Source organism: Haematobia irritans, chromosome 4 (assembly GCF_050003625.1).
Source record: "Haematobia irritans isolate KBUSLIRL chromosome 4, ASM5000362v1, whole genome shotgun sequence".
Taxonomy (NCBI): Eukaryota; Metazoa; Arthropoda; class Insecta; order Diptera; family Muscidae; genus Haematobia; species Haematobia irritans.
The window spans coordinates 81,339,166-81,357,098 of NC_134400.1; the positions used below are offsets into that span (position 1 = coordinate 81,339,166).

Below are 17,933 nucleotides of genomic sequence, written 5' to 3' on the forward strand. Positions count from 1 at the left end.
GTACCGTTTTTGAGTCGCATTCTTGTTTTTATACCCTCCATCATAGGATGGGGGTATATTAACTTTGTCATTCCGTTTGTAACACATCGAAATATTGCTCTAAGACCCCATAAAGTATATATATTCTGGGTCGTGGTGAAATTCTGAGTCGATCTAAGCATGTCCGTCCGTCCTTCTGTTGAAATCACGCTAACTTCCGAACGATAGAAGCTATCGACTTGAAACTTGGCACAAGTAGTTGTTATCGATGTAGGTCGGATGGTATTGAAAATGGGCCATATTGGTCCACTTTTACGTATAGCCCCCATATAAAGGGACCCTCAGATTTGGCTTGTGGAGCCTCTAACAGAAGCATATTTCATCCGATCCGGCTGAAATTTGGTATATGGTGTTGGTATATGGTCTCTAATAACCATGCAAAAATTGGTCCACATCGGTCCATAATTATATATAGACCCCATATAAACCGATCCCCAGATTTGGCTTGCGAAGCCTCAAAGAGGAGCAAATTTCATCCGATCCGGCTGAAATTTGGTACATGGTGTTGGTATATGGTCTCTAACAACCGTGCAAAAATTGGTTTACATCGGTCTATAATTATATATAGCCCCCATATAAACCGATCCCCAGATTTGGCTTGCGGAGCCTCAAAGAGAAGAAAATTTCATCCGATCCAGCTGAAATTTGGTACATGATATTGGTATATGGTCTCTAACAACCATGCAAAAATTGGTCCACATCGGTTCATAATTATATATAGCCCCCATTTAAACCGATCCCCATATTTGGCTTGCGAAGTCTCCAAGAGAAGCAAATTTCATCCAATCCGGTTATAATTTGGAACATGGTGTTAGTATATGATCTTTAAGAACCGTGCCAGAATTGGTCCATATCGGTCCATAATTATATATAGCCCCCATATAAAACATTCTCCAGATTTGACCTCCGGAGCCTCTTGGAGGAGCAAAATTCATCCGATCCGGTTCAAATTAGGCACGTGGTGTTAGTATATGGTCGCTAACAACCATACCAAAATTGGTCCAATCACACAAAAATTGGTCCATATCGGTTCATAATCATGGTTGCCACTAGAGCCAAAAATAATCTACCAAGATTTTATTTCTATAGAAAATGTTGTCAAAAGTTTATTTCTATAGAAAATTTTGTTAAAATTTTATTTCTAGAGAAATTTTTGTCAAAATTTTTATTTCTATAGAAAATTTTGTGAACATTTTATTTCTATAGAAAATTTTGTTAAAATTTTATTTCTGTAGAAAATTTTGTCAAAATGTTATGTCTACTTTGTCAAACTGAACTATATACGTATTGGATCGATCTTTTTTGATTTAATATATACCACATATGGACTTACATACAATTTAGAAGATGGTGTTAGGAGGTTTTAAGATACCTTGCCATCGGCAAGCGTAACCGCAACTTAAGTAATTCGATTGTGGATGACAGTGTTTAGATGAAGTTTCTACGCAATCCATGATGGAGGGTACATAAGCTTCGGCCTGGCCGAACTTACGGCCGTATATACTTGTTTCTCTTCAGAAAACAGTATTTTATCAAAACACGAAATTCCTTTTTTCCATTTTTTTTCACAATAACAAAAGTTGCTTCACAAAAGACGCTCTATCTCACAAACTAATTGACTTACAGATGTCAAATTTTGACACGAATCATTTGAAGGTTGGTACTACATAAAAATAATATGCATTTAATACTAGCGACGCCATCTATGTGTCAGACCGGGGACTTATCAGCCAACATGTTATGTTCCAAACATATTATACCAGCTTATGAACATTGTACTTAACATTAATGTATTAACAATTTCGTCTCAAACACATCTCTACCATAGACGAAGAAAGGTATAGACGTCTTTTGACAATTCACAATGAGTTTGTTTATTTGTAGTACGCAGTCATTTCACTCAATTGCGCAATCAAGTAACTCAAACTCAAACTAGACAAACTATAGCGCTGTGAATGGCCTTAAGACATCTATACCTTTCGTCGTCTATGTCTCTACACTGAAACATATGAAAAAAAAACTCACTCAAAAACTTTTTTTGTACTTCTATTACAGGTAAAAAACTAAAGAATTTAACACCAGAGCAGAGTCAATTATTGGAGAGGTTTCGTACACCCCGACCGGAATTTGCTAAAATGCCAATTAACCTAAGTGATCGCAGTAACCCGAAGAACTATCCCAAGAAAATGAGAAGAGCCGAGAAGGGTTCCACTGAGGAGGGATGTTGGGAAAATTTCGGACTGAATTGTTTGGCGGTATTTGCATGCATCTTTGATTGAGGATAATACTAGCCCCAAAACCACATCAATCCATGATTCCCCAACGTGCTCTGCAATCCGTACATCTTTAGTTTATTCTTATTTGTATTAATTTAGAATTAAAATAATTGCTAGCGTATCGAATCACTTGTGTGAAAATGAGAGAGAAAACGTCTAAATCGTTTTGAAAACGTAGCAAATTATGATCAGACCTCGAAGAAATTGTCTAATGTCAGAAAAAGCGTATTTCGAGTAAGAAACTAACTGAATACACACAAACACTCGATCTTTAAATAATAAGGGTAGTACAATAGCCTAGTTTTATTTATTGTTAGCACAAAAAATTGCTACTCAATCTAAAGATTCCAAAATTTACTGATAATGAAGTCAATGGTAGAAAATGGAAATTATATTGAATTTTACAAGCATTTATATATGTTTTAGTTAAATATAACAATTTTCTCACTCCGTCTATCACTCCCTATCGCTGTTCCTCCATTATTCTAGGTATTGTTTATTATCTAGTCAAATTTATTATTAAATGTTTACATATGCGTACAAAGAAGAAAACAAACCAAAATTAATCGGTAAACACTCGCACACATAAACCTCACACAAAATTAGCTATGCAAATATTGTTGTTGTTATCCGATTATGTTGTTAAATTAATTTTATTTAGATAAACAAATTTTTATGGCAAAAAAAGGTTTTCATTGTTTCGAATTTGGTTTTGTCATTTGTAAGAGATACCGGGCAATATAGAAAATATCAAACCATCTGTATACTCACACAAAGCCAACAATTGATATCGATGTATACACGGACACATACACCCACACACACGCTCTGCGAAGAGAAGGGCATTTTGTTATAATAGAAGAATTGCAAGTGTGTGAGTGTATATATATTTAATAATATAATAATAATAGTTACATAATTACCTAAAAATACTATAGTGTTCTAGTACATACAACCATACATACAATGAATCAATGAAATATTTTGTAAATAAAATTCTTATTGAGCTTTCACAAATAACATCGTTTTATTCTATATTCTTGGTACTACGATATCCGAACAGTGTTACCAATGACAATTACTAAAAAGTGTCGAGAATATCATCACTCGCATTTGGACAAAAAGAAAATGGCAAACATAAATGTAAAATACTAATTAGTTGCATTTATATCAGTTTTTTACACAGAAAAATAAACTCTTTTATGGGTGAATAATCTGAAATGGCTCCTTTGCTTTGAGAAAAATGGGACAGTCTTCATAATCAAATAAAAACAAAAAATATTGCTTTTTCATTAAATTTTAGCTGTTTTTAAGAGTTTTACTTTCCACGGGACTGATCGAATTAGCACGGGACGTAGCCTATCATTCTCTGCCTTAACTTTTCGTTTTTCAGCTGCAGTTTTTGTTGGAGCCATTTGAAAGCTTTAATTAAAGTTATCATTATAAAATAAATACACTCAAAAAAAAGTGAACTCTCTATTTCACTAAAGCCAATTTAACTTTATTTTAGTTCATGGAATTATTATGTTTGGAGAAAGTTTTCTTTACTCTAATATTTTTTTGTTTACGTTAGTTAAATTAACTAAAACCGAGGAAAAAAATAAACTCAAATGAAGCATAATGATTAACTAAATTCGTACCTTCCACAAAATAGTTCAGAATTTCTTTAAATTTGTAAATTTTACCAAAAATGCGTCCATCATGAACTTCGTATATCACTAAAGACATTCTTGCAATTTTGAACTCCAAGTTTTTCCTTCAAACTACAAAATTTTCTTTAACAAGTGAAAAAACTTAGTTATGTCTAATAAATTTTCTTGAATTTGTCGAAAAATATTTACTTATTTTTATGACATCGGCGTGATGCCAACGTTTGTAATACTGTTTAGTTAAAATTTTCTACAAATATTAAAAATTTTCTAAAATTAACCGAAACTTTTCTTCCTGGTGGGTTCACTGTTTTTTCAGTGTAAGTATAAAAATATGTTTAAATATACATATACATACTTTTTGTATGAAAATATCAGTCCCGTGGTACTCATTCAGTCCCGTGGCTAATAACTTAACCACGGGACTGAAGCCACGGGGCTGATAAAAATTACGAATTGTTGGCTTAAAACTATCAAAAATACATATACAGTTGTAAATAAATAGCAAACCTAAATGCTGTAAGAAATACGGTAGCTTACTTGTATGTTAATAATAATTTAATTTATTCAAAAGAAAAATAACACTTTCCACGGGACTTATAACTTTACGGTACAAGCACTGACTGCGACCACTCCGACGAAAATAATTCTTTGCGAATTAAAATAGAAGTACAGTTTCTTCGAGAACCTTCAATGAGAACAAAACTTCAGCGCGAGAGAAACACTACAAATTGCACATAACGGTCGTTACCTTTTTTTTTAAAGCAGAATGTTATGGTATTCGATCTAAAATGTTATGGTATTCGTCACAAATGTTTTTCTTCCAGTTAAAAGAACATGGTCACAACCTAAAATGTTTTGATCTTTATGAAAAAACTTTTTCGTCGTCGAGAAAAGGACGCCATTTGAGAAAAGAAAGTACAAAATTAACTTTATTTATTTGTTTTTATTTATTTATAAACTAATTCATTGTTTATTTGTATTTATAATGTCGTGCAAGCAAACATCACATATTTTTAAACACCCTATTTTGGTTCAATTTCAAAAATAAGTAATCATTCCATCTTTACTTCGTGCCCATCAAATGTACCAACGCAGACATAATGTAACTGCAAATAAAAATAAATGATCAAAATGAAGAACAAAAACAGGTAAATTTGTTCAATTACACTTTGTATTCACATAAAACCACGTGCCACTTCTGAATAAATAAATTAACACAAAACACAGTAATTCCGTACTGACGTGCAAAATGAAAATAATAATAAATGGTCACGAAAACAATGTACATGGTTTTTACGGCCATGTAATGGTTCTAGACATGTCTGTACGTAACCTATAAAAATACTTTTTTCCCTGCAAAAAAGTCAAAAAAATTGAATGGTCAGGTACATGATTTTCACGACCATGTAATGGTCTCAAATTCTATCATTTAAATGATGGAACATGTTTGCGGCATTTGAGAACCATTTACATGTTTATTGTCAGCATACATTTTTCTCGGCTAGAAAATTATTTTCATAAAGATAAAATACATGGGTTTTTACATGCTCTATATAAGCATTAAATGGATGCTGCAACCATGTCCAAACATGTTTTTTCTGTGCGTCTAAGTTATTGTAAAATGTGTATTCGGAGAAAAGAGAGTGATAAAGAGAATATACAATTGAAAAAACAAGTATATACGGCCGTAAGTTCGGCCAGGCCGAAGCTTATGTACCCTCCATCATGAATTGCGTAGAAACTTCTACTGAAGACTGTCATCCACAATCGAATTACTTGGGTTGCGGTATCACTTGCCAATGGCAAGGTATATTAAAACTTCCTAACACCGTCTTTTAAATTGCAAGGTAGTAGTTTAATATATACCACATATATTAAACTAAAAAAGACCGATTAAATACGTATATAATAAAGTTTGACAAAATTTTCTATAGAAATTAAATTCTGAGAAAAATTTATATAGAAATAAAATTTTGACATAATAAAATTTTGACAACCTTTTCTATAGAAGTAAAATTTGGACAAAATTTTCTATAGAAATAAAATTTTAACAAAATTTTCTATAGAAATAAAATTTTGTCAAAATTTTCTATAGAAATAAAAATTTGACAAAATTTTCTAAAGAAATAAAATTTTGACAACATTTTCTATAGAAATAACATTTTGACAAAATTTTCAATAGAAATAAAATGTTGACAAATTTTTTAATAGAATTAAAATTTTGACAACATTCTCTATAGAATTAAAATTTTGACAACATTTTCTATAGAAATAAAATTTTGGTAGATTATTTTTGGCTCGAGTGGCAACCATGATTATGAACCGATATGGACCAATTTTTGTGTGACTGGGGATCGGCTATATATAACTATAGACCTATATGGACCAATTTGGGCATAGTTGTAAGAGACCATATACTAACCCCCCGTTCCAAATTTCAACCGGATCGGATGAATTTTGCTCCTCTAAGAGGCTCCGGAGGTCAAATCTGGGAATCGATTTATATGGGGGCTATATATAATTATGGACCGATGTGGACCAATTTTTGCATGGGCATTAGAGAACATACACCAACACCATGTACCAAATTTCAGCCGGATCGGATGAAATTTTCGATTCTTAGAGGCTCCGCAAGCCAAATCGGGGGATCGGTTTATATGGGGGCTATATATAATTATGGACCGATGTGGACCAATTTTTGCATGGTAATTAGAGAACATATACCAATACCATGTACCAAATTTCAGCCGGATCGGATGAAATTTGCTTCTATTAGAGGCTCCGCAATCCAAATCGGGGGACCGGTTTATATGGGGGCTATATATAATTATGGACCGATGTGGACCAATTTGTTCATGGTTGTTAGAGACCATATACTAACACCATGTACCAAATTTCAGCCGGATCGGATGAAATTTTGTTCTCTTAGAGGCTCCGCAAGCCAAATTTGGGGTCCGTTTATATGGGTGCTATACGTAAAAGTGGACCGATATGGCCCATTTGCAATACCATCCGACCTACATCAATAACAACTACTTGTGCCAAGTTTCAAGTCGATAGCTTGTTTCGTTTGGAAGTTAGCGTGATTTCAACAGACGGACGAACGGACATGCTCAGATCGACTCAAAATTTCACCACGACCCAGAATGTATATACTTTATGGGGTCTTAGAGCAATATTTCGATGTGTTACAAACGGAATGACAAAGTTAATATACCTCCAGCCTATGGTGGAGGGTATAAAAAAATGAGAATGGGTATTTGCCTTGAGAGTACATTTTATCTACACACACACAAATTTTTTTCTGATTCAATCACAAAATTAATTGATTCAGTTAATTTTGTACTTGAAATGCCTTCAATCACGAAAATGATAGTATCAACTACAGTTTTAATTGGACATTAAAAAAATACTTGATTAAAAATTTAATTGATTTCATTAGCAAATTTCAATTTATTATACCCTCCACCATAGGATGGGGGTATATTAACTTTGTCATTCCGTTTGTAACACATCGAAATATTGCTCTAAGACCCCATAAAGTATATATATTCTGGGTCGTGGTGAAATTCTGAGTCGATCTAAGCATGTCCGTCCGTCCGTCCGTCTGTCCGTCTGTCCGTCCGTCCGTCTGTCCGTCTGTCCGGCTGTCCGTCCGTCTGTGGAAATCACGCTAACTTCCGAACGAAACAAGCTATCGACTTGAAACTTGGCACAAGTAGTTGTTATTGATGTAGGTCGGATGGTATTCAAAATGGGTCATATCGGACCACGTTTACGTATAGCCCCCATATACACCGATCCCCAAATTTGGCTTGGGGAGCCTCCCGGAGCAGCAAAATTCATCCGATCCGGTTGAAATTTGGTACGTGGTCTAAGTATACGGTCTCTAACAACCATGCAAAAATTGGTCCATATCGGTCCATAATTATATATAGCCCCCATATAAACCGATCCCCAGATTTGACCTCCGGAGCCTCTTGGAGGGGCAAAATTCATCCGATCCGATTGATATTTGGTACCTGATGTTAGTATATGGTCTCTAACAACCATGCAAAAATTGGTCCATATCGGTCCATAATTATATATAGCCCCCATATAAACCGATCCCCAGATTTGACCTCCGGAGACTTTGGGAGGGGCAAAATTCATCCGATAAGGTTGAAATTTGGTACCTGATGTTAGTATACGGCCTCTAACAACCATGCAAAAATTGGTCCATATCGGTCCATAATTATATATAGCTCCCATATAAACCGATCCCCAGATTTGACCACCGGGGCCTCTTGGAGGAGCAAAATTCATCCGATCCGGTTGAAATTTAGTACGTGGTCTTAGTATACGGTTTTTAACAACCATGGAAAAATTGGTCCATATCGGTCCATAATTATATATAGCCCCCATATAAACCGATCCCCAGATTTGACCTCCGGAGCCTCTTGGAGGGGCAAAATTCATCTGATCCGGTTGAAATTTGGTACCTGATGTTAGTTTACGGCCTCTCATAACCATGCAAAAATTGGTCCATATCGGTCCATAATTATATATAGCCCCCATATAAACCGATCCCCAGATTTGAACTCCGGAGCCTCTTGGAAGAGCAAAATTCATCCGATCCAGTTGAAATTTGGTACATGGTGTTAGTATATGGTCTCTAACAACCATGCAAAAATTGGTCCATATCGGTCCATAATTATATATAGTTCCCATATAAACCGTCCCCAGATTTGACGTCCGGAACCTCTTGGAGGAGCAAAAGTCATCCGATACGGTTGAAATTTGGTACATTTTGTCAATATATGGCCTCTAACAGCCATGTAAAAATTGGTCCATATCGGTCTTTAGTTATATATAGCCGATGACTTATTACACAAAAATTGGTCCATATCGCCAAAAATAATCTACCAAAACTTTATTTCCATAGACAATTTTGTCAAATTTTATTACTATAGAAAGTTTTGTCAAAATTTCATTTCTATATAAAGTTTTGTCAAAAGTTTATTTCTATACAAATGTTTGTCAAAATTTTATTTCCATAGAAAATTTTGTCAAAATTTTATTTCTATAGAATATTTTGTAACCTACCTAAACTTTATTTCCATAGAAAATTTTGTCAAATTTTATTACTATAGAAAGTTTTGTTAAAATTTCATTTCTATAGAAAGTTTTGTCAAAAGTTTATTTCTATAGAAATGTTTGTCAAAATTTTATTTCTATAGAAAATTTTGTAAAAAATTTATTTCTGTAGAAAATTTTGTCAACATTTTATTTCTATACAAAATTTTGTCAAAATTTTATTTCTATACAATATTTTGTCAACATTTTATTTCTATAGAAATTTTTGTCAAAATTGTATTGCTATAGAACATTTTGTCAACATTTTACTTCCATAGAAAATTTTGTCAACATTTTATTTCTATAGAAAATTTTGTCAAGTTTTTATTTCTATAGAAAATTTTGTAAAATTTTTATTTCTATAGAAAATTTTGTCAAAATTTTATTTCTATAGAAAATTTTGTCAAACAAGATTATATACGTATTTAATTGGCCTTTTTTTGTTTAATATATACCCCGTATGGGCTAACTTACAATTTAGAAGACAGTGTTAAAAAGTTTTACGATACCTTGCCATCGGCAAGTGTTATCGCAACCCAAGTAATTCGATTGTGGATGACAGCCTTTAGTAGAAGTTCCTACGCAATCCATGGTGGAGGGTACATAAGATTCGGCCTGGCCGAACTTACGGCCGTATATACTTGTTTTTTAATTGATTCAGTTAAAAATTTAATTGCTGTAGATTGCAAACCTGAATTAGTTAAAAACGTAACTATTTTCAATTACTTTCTTAACTGACTTACCCCCATTTTCATGAAGCTCCGTTAGTGCTACGTTAGCTAACGAACTTTTAAACCGTGATATCTACATATCTGTCATCTTGCGTATATATTCCATATGCCAGTTAGAAACTTAACTGCTGAAAATTTTTCAGTTAAAGTTAACCGGAGAAAAGATATTTCCATTTTTCTGTTAACTGCCAGTTAAAGACTAACGGAGCTATATGAAAATGGCCGTTAGTGGTTTTAGTTTGAGTAAAATTGGATTGTTTGAAATAAATTTTTAGTTAAAAATTAAAAAATATTCCATCATTTATTTTAATTGACTTACGGCCATTTTCATGTAGCTCAGTTAGGCTTTAACTGCCAGTTAACAGAAAGTAAATTGCAAATATCTTCTCTCCGGTTAACTTTAATTGAAATTTTTTTGTCAGTTAAGTTCCTAACTGGCCTATGGAATATAAAGGCAGGATGACAGCTTCGTCTATAATACAGTTTAGAAGTTGGTTAGTTAACGGAACACTAACGGAGCTTTTTGAAAATCGGGGTTAGTATGATTAAAAAGTTAACTGTATCAATTAATTAAAAATTTAAAATTTTCAATCATTGACATAATCAACTTAATGTTTCTATCTTGATTAAAATGTTAATTGTATCAATTAATTTATTAAATGAAAAAATTTTCAACATTATTCATCTTTTTAATTGGAAATATTTTGGTGATATTTTTTTCTGTGCATGTATTTTGTTCATCTACATCAGCATCATGTTTTTCCAGTGGTTCCAAATCGCTTTTTGTTGGAAATAATTCTGCAAATGTTATGTATGTCTCACTATTTTAATTTTTTACTTTCCTTTGTCTGAATATTTTGAGTTACTACTCGTAAGTCGCGATTTGTTTTGACGCCACACAGCGGTCCCAAATCGCTTTTTTGGAAATAATTCTGCAACTTCCGAACGGATAAAGATATAAAAATAATTTTTTCTTTGTGTTAAAGCTAAGATGTTTCCTGTAAGTTTACAAGGGTCCCTAGTAGTTCCACGGGCTGACCTGTAGGCGTTGAACGTTTGTCACCTCGGGGGTATAATTTTTTTTAAGCTGTCAACTCCGCAATTTTGAACCGATTTCGATGACTTTTTCAAAGCGGGGTCAGTATTTTGAACCTAGAAGATCCGTTTTTGGAATGTGGATCCGTAGTTTTTCTTCTTAAGTGCATTCCCTACAAAATTTATTTTTTTTGCAAAATTTTGACAAAGTGGGGTCAGTATTTTGAACCTAAAAGTTCCGTTTTTGGAATTTGGATTCGTAATTTTTCTTCTTAAGTGCATTCCCTACAAAATTCTACGAATTCCAGAAGAAAAAATGTGTACCTATCAAAAATATCGAATTTTGACCATTTTCAAATTTGTGGAGTTAACAGCTAAAACAAAATTGTATACCCCCAAGGTGACCCACCTTCAACGCCTACAGGTCAGCCCGTAGACCTCAGCCTTCACACAAAAATTATGTTGAAAGTTACAGAATTATTTCCAAAAAAGCGATATCTAACCACTGTACGGCGTCAAAACATATCGTGAAGTACGAGGAGTAAGTCAAAATATTCAGTGGAAGGAAAGTAAAAAATTAAAATTTCCAAAGGGATCTTCACAAAAAATAACGTAAATGAAGCTCTTTTTAGAGGTTACAGTAATAGTGAATAGAGATGTTCACCACCGTGGTATCACAATGGACTGAATAGTCTAAGTGAGTCTGAAATATCGGGCTGCCACTATACCTAATCTAATCTAACCTAACATAATAGTGAATAGTAATGCATTTTATTATTCATTCTCAATTTAAAAGGGAGTTTTTTTATAAACGTTGACATCAAAACAATTCGAAACTGTAAAATGCACCATTATGTTTTTTCTCTTTATTAATTGGGAGACCAAGAGGAGTCGACGGACACTTTTCTTCTTTTCGGCAATATTGCTTTTTGCTAAATATGTTCGTGGCATATGTTAAACTAAAAACAAGTAAGGAAAGTCTAAAGTCGGGCGGAGCCGACTATATTATACCCTGCACCACTTTGTAGATCTAAATTTTCGATACCATATCACATCCGTCAAATGTGTTGGGGGCTATATATTACATACATTTAAATATCACTCGATTTGGACAGAATTTGATAGACTTTTACAAAATCTATAGACTCAAAATTTATGTTGGCTAATGCACTAAGGTGGAACACAATGTTAGTAAAAAAATATGTGAAACATTTAAATCTGAAGCAATTTTAAGGAAACTTCGCAAAAAGTTATTTATGATTTATCGCTCTATATATATGTATTATAAGTTTAGGAAAATTAGAGTCATTTTTACAACTTTTCGACTAAGCAGTGGCGATTTAACAAGGAAAATGTTGGTATTTTGACCATTTTTGTCGAAATCAGAAAAACATATATATGGGATATATATCTAAATCTGAACCGATTTCAATCAAATTTGGCACGCATAGCTACAATGCTAAATCTACTCCCTGTGCAAAATTTGAACCAAATTGGGCCAAAACTCTGGCTTTTAGGACCACATTTGTCCATATCGGGCGAAAGATATATATGGGAGCTGTATCTAAATCTGAACCGATTTCAATCAGATTTGGCACACATGACTATATTACTAATTGTACTCCTGCCGCAAAATTTCAACCAAATTGGGCCAAAACTCTGGCTTCTGGGGCCATATAAGTCCATATCGGACGAAAAATATATATGGAAGCTATATCTAAATCTGAACAGATTTCAATCAAATTTGGCACGCATAGCTACAATGCTAAATCTACTTCCTCTACTTCAACCAAATTGGGCCAAAACTCTGGCTTCTGGGGCCATATAAGTCCATATCGGACGAAAAATATATATGGAAGCTATATCTAAATCTGAACAGATTTCAATCAAATTTGGCACGCATAGCTACAATGCTAAATCTACTTCCTCTACTTCAACCAAATTGGGCCAAAACTCTGGCTTTTAGGACCATATTAGTCCATATCGGGCGAAAGATATATATGTGAGCTATATCTAAATCTGAACCGATTTCAATCAAATTTTGCACACTTGACTATACAACTAAGTGTTATGTTTGTACAAAATTTCAAGCAAATCGGTATAAAGCTGTGGCTGCTGGGTCCATATTAGTGCATATCGGGCGAAAGATATATATGGGAGCTATATCTAAATCTGAACCGATTTCTTCCAAAATCAATAGGGTTCTATTCTGACCCAAATTAGGAACATGTGCCAAATTTGAAGGCGATTGGACTTAAATTGCTACCTAGACTTTGATCACAAAAATGTGTTCACAGAGAGACGGACGGACGGACGGACGGACGTACGGACAGACGGACAGACGGACAGACGGACATGGTTATATCGACTCAGGGACCCACCCTGAGCATTATTGCCAAAGACACCATGTGTCTATCTTGTCTCCTTCTGGGTGTTACAAACATATGCACTAACTTATAATACCCTGTTCCACAGTGTGGCGCAGGGTATAAAAACAGTGAATCCAAACTCAAACAAAAAGTTTATTTGGATCCAAAGATTTTGGTATTGATTCCGAGCCAAAGATGCGGGTTCTTTAAAATAAGGAAATTTTTGGCGACCTATCTGGCTTTAAATCTAGGATCTCTAAAATTAAAAATAGCATACAGAACTCATTTGTCAAATTTTCATTCTATTTTTCCGTCTATTTACGTACAAACAAATGGCAGTTTAAAAATCCAAACTATGGCGGATACTTCGAAGTAAAAAATATTTGCTTAACTCCAAAAAAACTTTAAACTTTGAAGCGTTTTTATCTTATATCTAAAAATTCAATATTTCAGTAATTTTAGGAACAATTTTTTGAATCAAAATTGTGTTTCTTTACTTTAAGGAAAATTTGCATTAGTTTAAAGACATGCAACTTTAGCGAAGGCACGCAAATTTTCAAAGTGTGTGTCCTGAATTTAATAAAAACAAAAATTTGAAGCAAAGATTATAAACTTTCTTTCAATTAAAATTTCATTGTTTTAAAAAAAAATTGTCGTTAATAGTGTATAAATTGCGCATCCTAAAATTGAGGTTGCATAATCGTTAACATCACGTAAATATTTTTTTCAGTGCACCAAGAAAATTTTGGTTAATTTTGGGAAGTTTAGATTATTTTTAGAAAATTTTAACTAAACAGTATCACTAACGCAGATGTCACGCTGATATGATGGAAATAAGTAAATATATCTCGACAAATTCAAGAAAATTTATTAAACATAATTAATTTTTTCATCTGCACTGAAAAAAATATTGTCGTGAGGACAAAGATTTCATGTCTTTAAAATACGAATACAAATTTTGCTTAGCATAGAAGACGCATTTCTCTAAAATAAAGTTATTTTCCTTGTCCAAAAGTTGATAAACTTTTCAATGAAGTCATATTGTCCTTATAATTAAGTGATTTGACTTAAAAATGGGTATCTTAACATAAAAGAAAAAATTTATAGGCTAAGGTCAACTTGAATTTAATAATTCAGAAAAATTCTTTAAATTTAATGAAATTGTCTTTAAATTTGTTGTCTTTTTGCATCTTGACTACAAAGCAGAAAATCGTTCAAATATAGGACATGTTTTTCAAAACTTTATTTTAAAGAGGTTTTTTACTTCAAACATAGCATAATTTCTACTGGAAGTCGAGTCCTAATTTGGAAAATAAAGTTTCCGTTAACTCGTTTTTAAAGGACTTTGATAGCATATGAAGAAAAAAGCTGAGAAAGCGAAAAATTAAAATTTGTTTCCTAGAAGCAAGTACACAAAACCTAAATTTAAAAGAGAATTGTGTCTTAAAAGTTTCCTTACTTGAATTCTCCGCTTCTTTGGCTCGGAATAAATACCAAATTTTTTAAAGTAAAGACAAAATCTTTGGAACCGGGTATGCTTTTTTTTCAGTGTGGAAATGTGTAGTGGCCAACACTGAAACATATATGTATAGCCAGGCTTGCGAGATGGGTATCTGGCATTTTCTTTTCAGTAACTTTATAATATCAATTCCCTTAATCTTCCTGTCCAATAAGCTCCAATAAATATTGTAAACATTTTGTAGTTTGAAGGAAAAAATTGGAGTTCAAAATTGGATGACTGTCTTTAGTGCAATACGAAGTGGTAAAATTTGCAAATCTAAAGAAATAAAGAACTATTTTGTGACAACCCAGCAAAAACCCTGCTGAATTTTCAGAAGCTTTGTAAGGGAAGTCAAAGCCAATCAGCGCTTACTTCTGCCAGGAATTCACTGATGAATTTATAAGGAAATGTCGCAATTAAATGCGAAATTTCTTTGTATGAAATTCAGAGCTTTCAGAAGCAATACATTTACATGCACTGAACCCACTAGGAAAAAAACTTTTGGTTAATTTTAAAAAATTTTGCATATTTTTACAAAATTTTAACTAAACAGTATTACAAACGCTGGCATCACGCCGATATCACAAAAATAAGTAAATATTTTTTAACAAATTCCAGAAAATTTATTAGACATAAATATTTTTTTTTTCACTTGATAATGAAAATTGCAAGAATGTCTTTAGTGACATATGAAGTTCATGATGGACACATTTGCAGTAAAATTTACAAATTTAAAGAAATAATGAACTATTTTGTGAAAAATACGAATTTAATAAATCTTTATGATTAATTTGTGTATATTTTTTTCCCGTTTTTTAGTTAATTTAACTGTCGTACTCAAAAAATTATTAGAGTAAAGGAAACTTTCTCCAATGATAAAAAATCTATGAACTAACATAAAGTTAAATTGGCTTTAGTGAAATAGAGTTCATTTTTTTAGAGAGTGAGGAAATCGTTGCAACTTTAGTGCGCTTACACTCGAAAAAAAGTTTACTTGGATCCAAAGATTTTTACCTTCCTTTAAGGATTGTGGTATTGATTCCAAGCCAAAGTGCGGCTTATAAAGACATTTATTACGGACCTCCCTGGCTTTAAATCTAGGATCAATAAAATTAAAATTGGATACAGATCTCATTCATCAAATTTTTATTCTCTGTTTGCGATATATTAATAAAGGTATTCATGTACAGACAAATTCCAGTTTCAAAATCCAAATTACGCCAAGTACTTCAAAGTAAAAACTATTTTCTTAATGCCAAAAAAAAATTTAAACCAAAGATGCAAATCCCTAAAATAAGTCTTAGCCTATATTTGAAGCGTTTTTATCTTAAATTTAAAAATTCAATATGTCAGATGAGTTAAAGACGATTTCTTTAAATGAAAAATGTTTTCCTTTACTTTAAGGAACATTTGCCTTACTTCAAAGATCTACAACTTCAACAGAGGGACGCAAAATTTCAAGATTTGTGTCCTAAATTTAATGAAAAAAATTTTCAAGCAAGGATTATAAGCTGTCTTTTAATTAAAATTTCATTATTTTAAATAATTTTGTCCTTAGCATTGCGTAAATTTTGAGTCCTACAATTTAAGTTGCATAATCCTTCATATTAGGTCAATATTTTTTTTCAGTGTAGGAATGCACATAATAAATTCGAATATTGGAACCATTGTAGCGCTAAAGTACCACCGGATAGCGGTAATATACTGCCTTTAACAATTATGAAATTAACACATATTTGTAATAGTGTCCCTTTTTATACCCTCCACCATAGGATGGGGGTATATTAACTTTGTCATTCCGTTTGTAACACATCGAAATATTGCTCTAAGACCCCATAAAGTATATATATTCTGGGTCGTGGTGAAATTCTGAGTCGATCTAAGCATGTCCGTCCGTCCGTCTGTCCGTCTGTCCGGCTGTCCGTCCGTCTGTGGAAATCACGCTAACTTCCGAACGAAACAAGCTATCGACTTGAAACTTGGCACAAGTAGTTGTTATTGATGTAGGTCGGACGGTATTGAAAATGGGCCATATCGGCCCACGTTTACGTATAGCCCCCATATAAACCGATCCCCAGATTTGACCTCCGGAGCCTCTTGGAGGAGCAAACTTCATCCTACCCGATTGAAATTTGGTACGTGGTGTCAGTATATGGTCTCTAACAACCATGCAAAAACTGGTCCATATCGGTCCATAATTATATATAGCTCCCATATAAACCGATCCCCAGATTTGAACTCTGGAGCCTCTTGGATAAGCAAAATTCATCCGATCCAATTAAAATTTAGTACGTGGTGTTAGTATATGGTCTCTAACAACCATGCAAAAATTGGTCCATATCGGTCCATAATTATATATAGCTCCCATATAAACCGATCCCCAGATTTGACCTCCGGAGCCTCTTGGAGGAGCAAAAGTCATCCGATGCGGTTGAAATTTGGTACATTTCGTTAGAATATGGCCTCTAACAGCCATGTAAAAATTGTCAAATTTTATTACTATAGAAAGTTTTGTCAAAATTTCATTTCTATAGAAAGTTTTGTAAAAAGTTTATTTCTATAGCAATGTTTGTCAACATTTTATTTCCATAGAAAATTTTGTCAAAATTTTATTTCTATAGAAAATTTTGTAAAAAATTTATTTCTGTAGAAAATTTTGTCAACATTTTATTTCTATAGACAATTTTGTCAACATTTTATTTCTATAGAACATTTTGTCAACATTTTATTTCTATAGAAAATTTTGTCAAAATTTTATTGCTATAGAAAATTTTGTCAACATTTTACTTCCATAGAATATTTTGTCAACATTTTATTTCTATAGAAAAGTTTGTCAAGTTTTTATTTCTATAGAAAATTTTGTCAAAATTTTATTTCTATAGAAAATTTTGTCAATCTGAATTATATACGTATTTAATCGGCCTTTTTATTGTTTAATATATACCCCTTATGGACTAACTTACAATTTAGCAGACAGTGTTGAAAAGTTTTACGATACCTTGCCATCGGCAAGTGTTATCGCAACCCAAGTAATTCGTTTGTGGATGACAGCCTTTAGTAGAAGTTCCTACGCAATCCATGGTGGAGGGTACATAAGATTCGGCCTGGCCGAACTTACGGCCGTATATACTTGTTTATAATTATACTAGCTTTTTAGTTAAAACTTTCAAAAAATATTCAAAATGTTCTAAAATCAACCAAAAGTTTTCTTCCTG

General features: G+C 32.9%; 1 protein-coding gene across 4 annotated transcripts in view; it reads left to right on the top strand.

Moving 5' to 3' along the window:
- axed (BTB/POZ domain-containing protein axundead) overlaps positions 1-3,335 on the top strand; it is a 121,038-nt gene extending 117,703 nt beyond the window's left edge. For all 4 annotated transcript variants that reach the window (XM_075305657.1, XM_075305655.1, XM_075305656.1 and 1 more), the window contains one exon: positions 2,095-3,335. In XM_075305657.1, the coding sequence (XP_075161772.1) occupies positions 2,095-2,318 (224 nt within the window). In that variant the 3' untranslated portion in view covers positions 2,319-3,335. The remainder of the gene's footprint in view (positions 1-2,094) is intronic.
- The last annotated feature ends 14,598 nt before the right edge of the window (positions 3,336-17,933 follow it).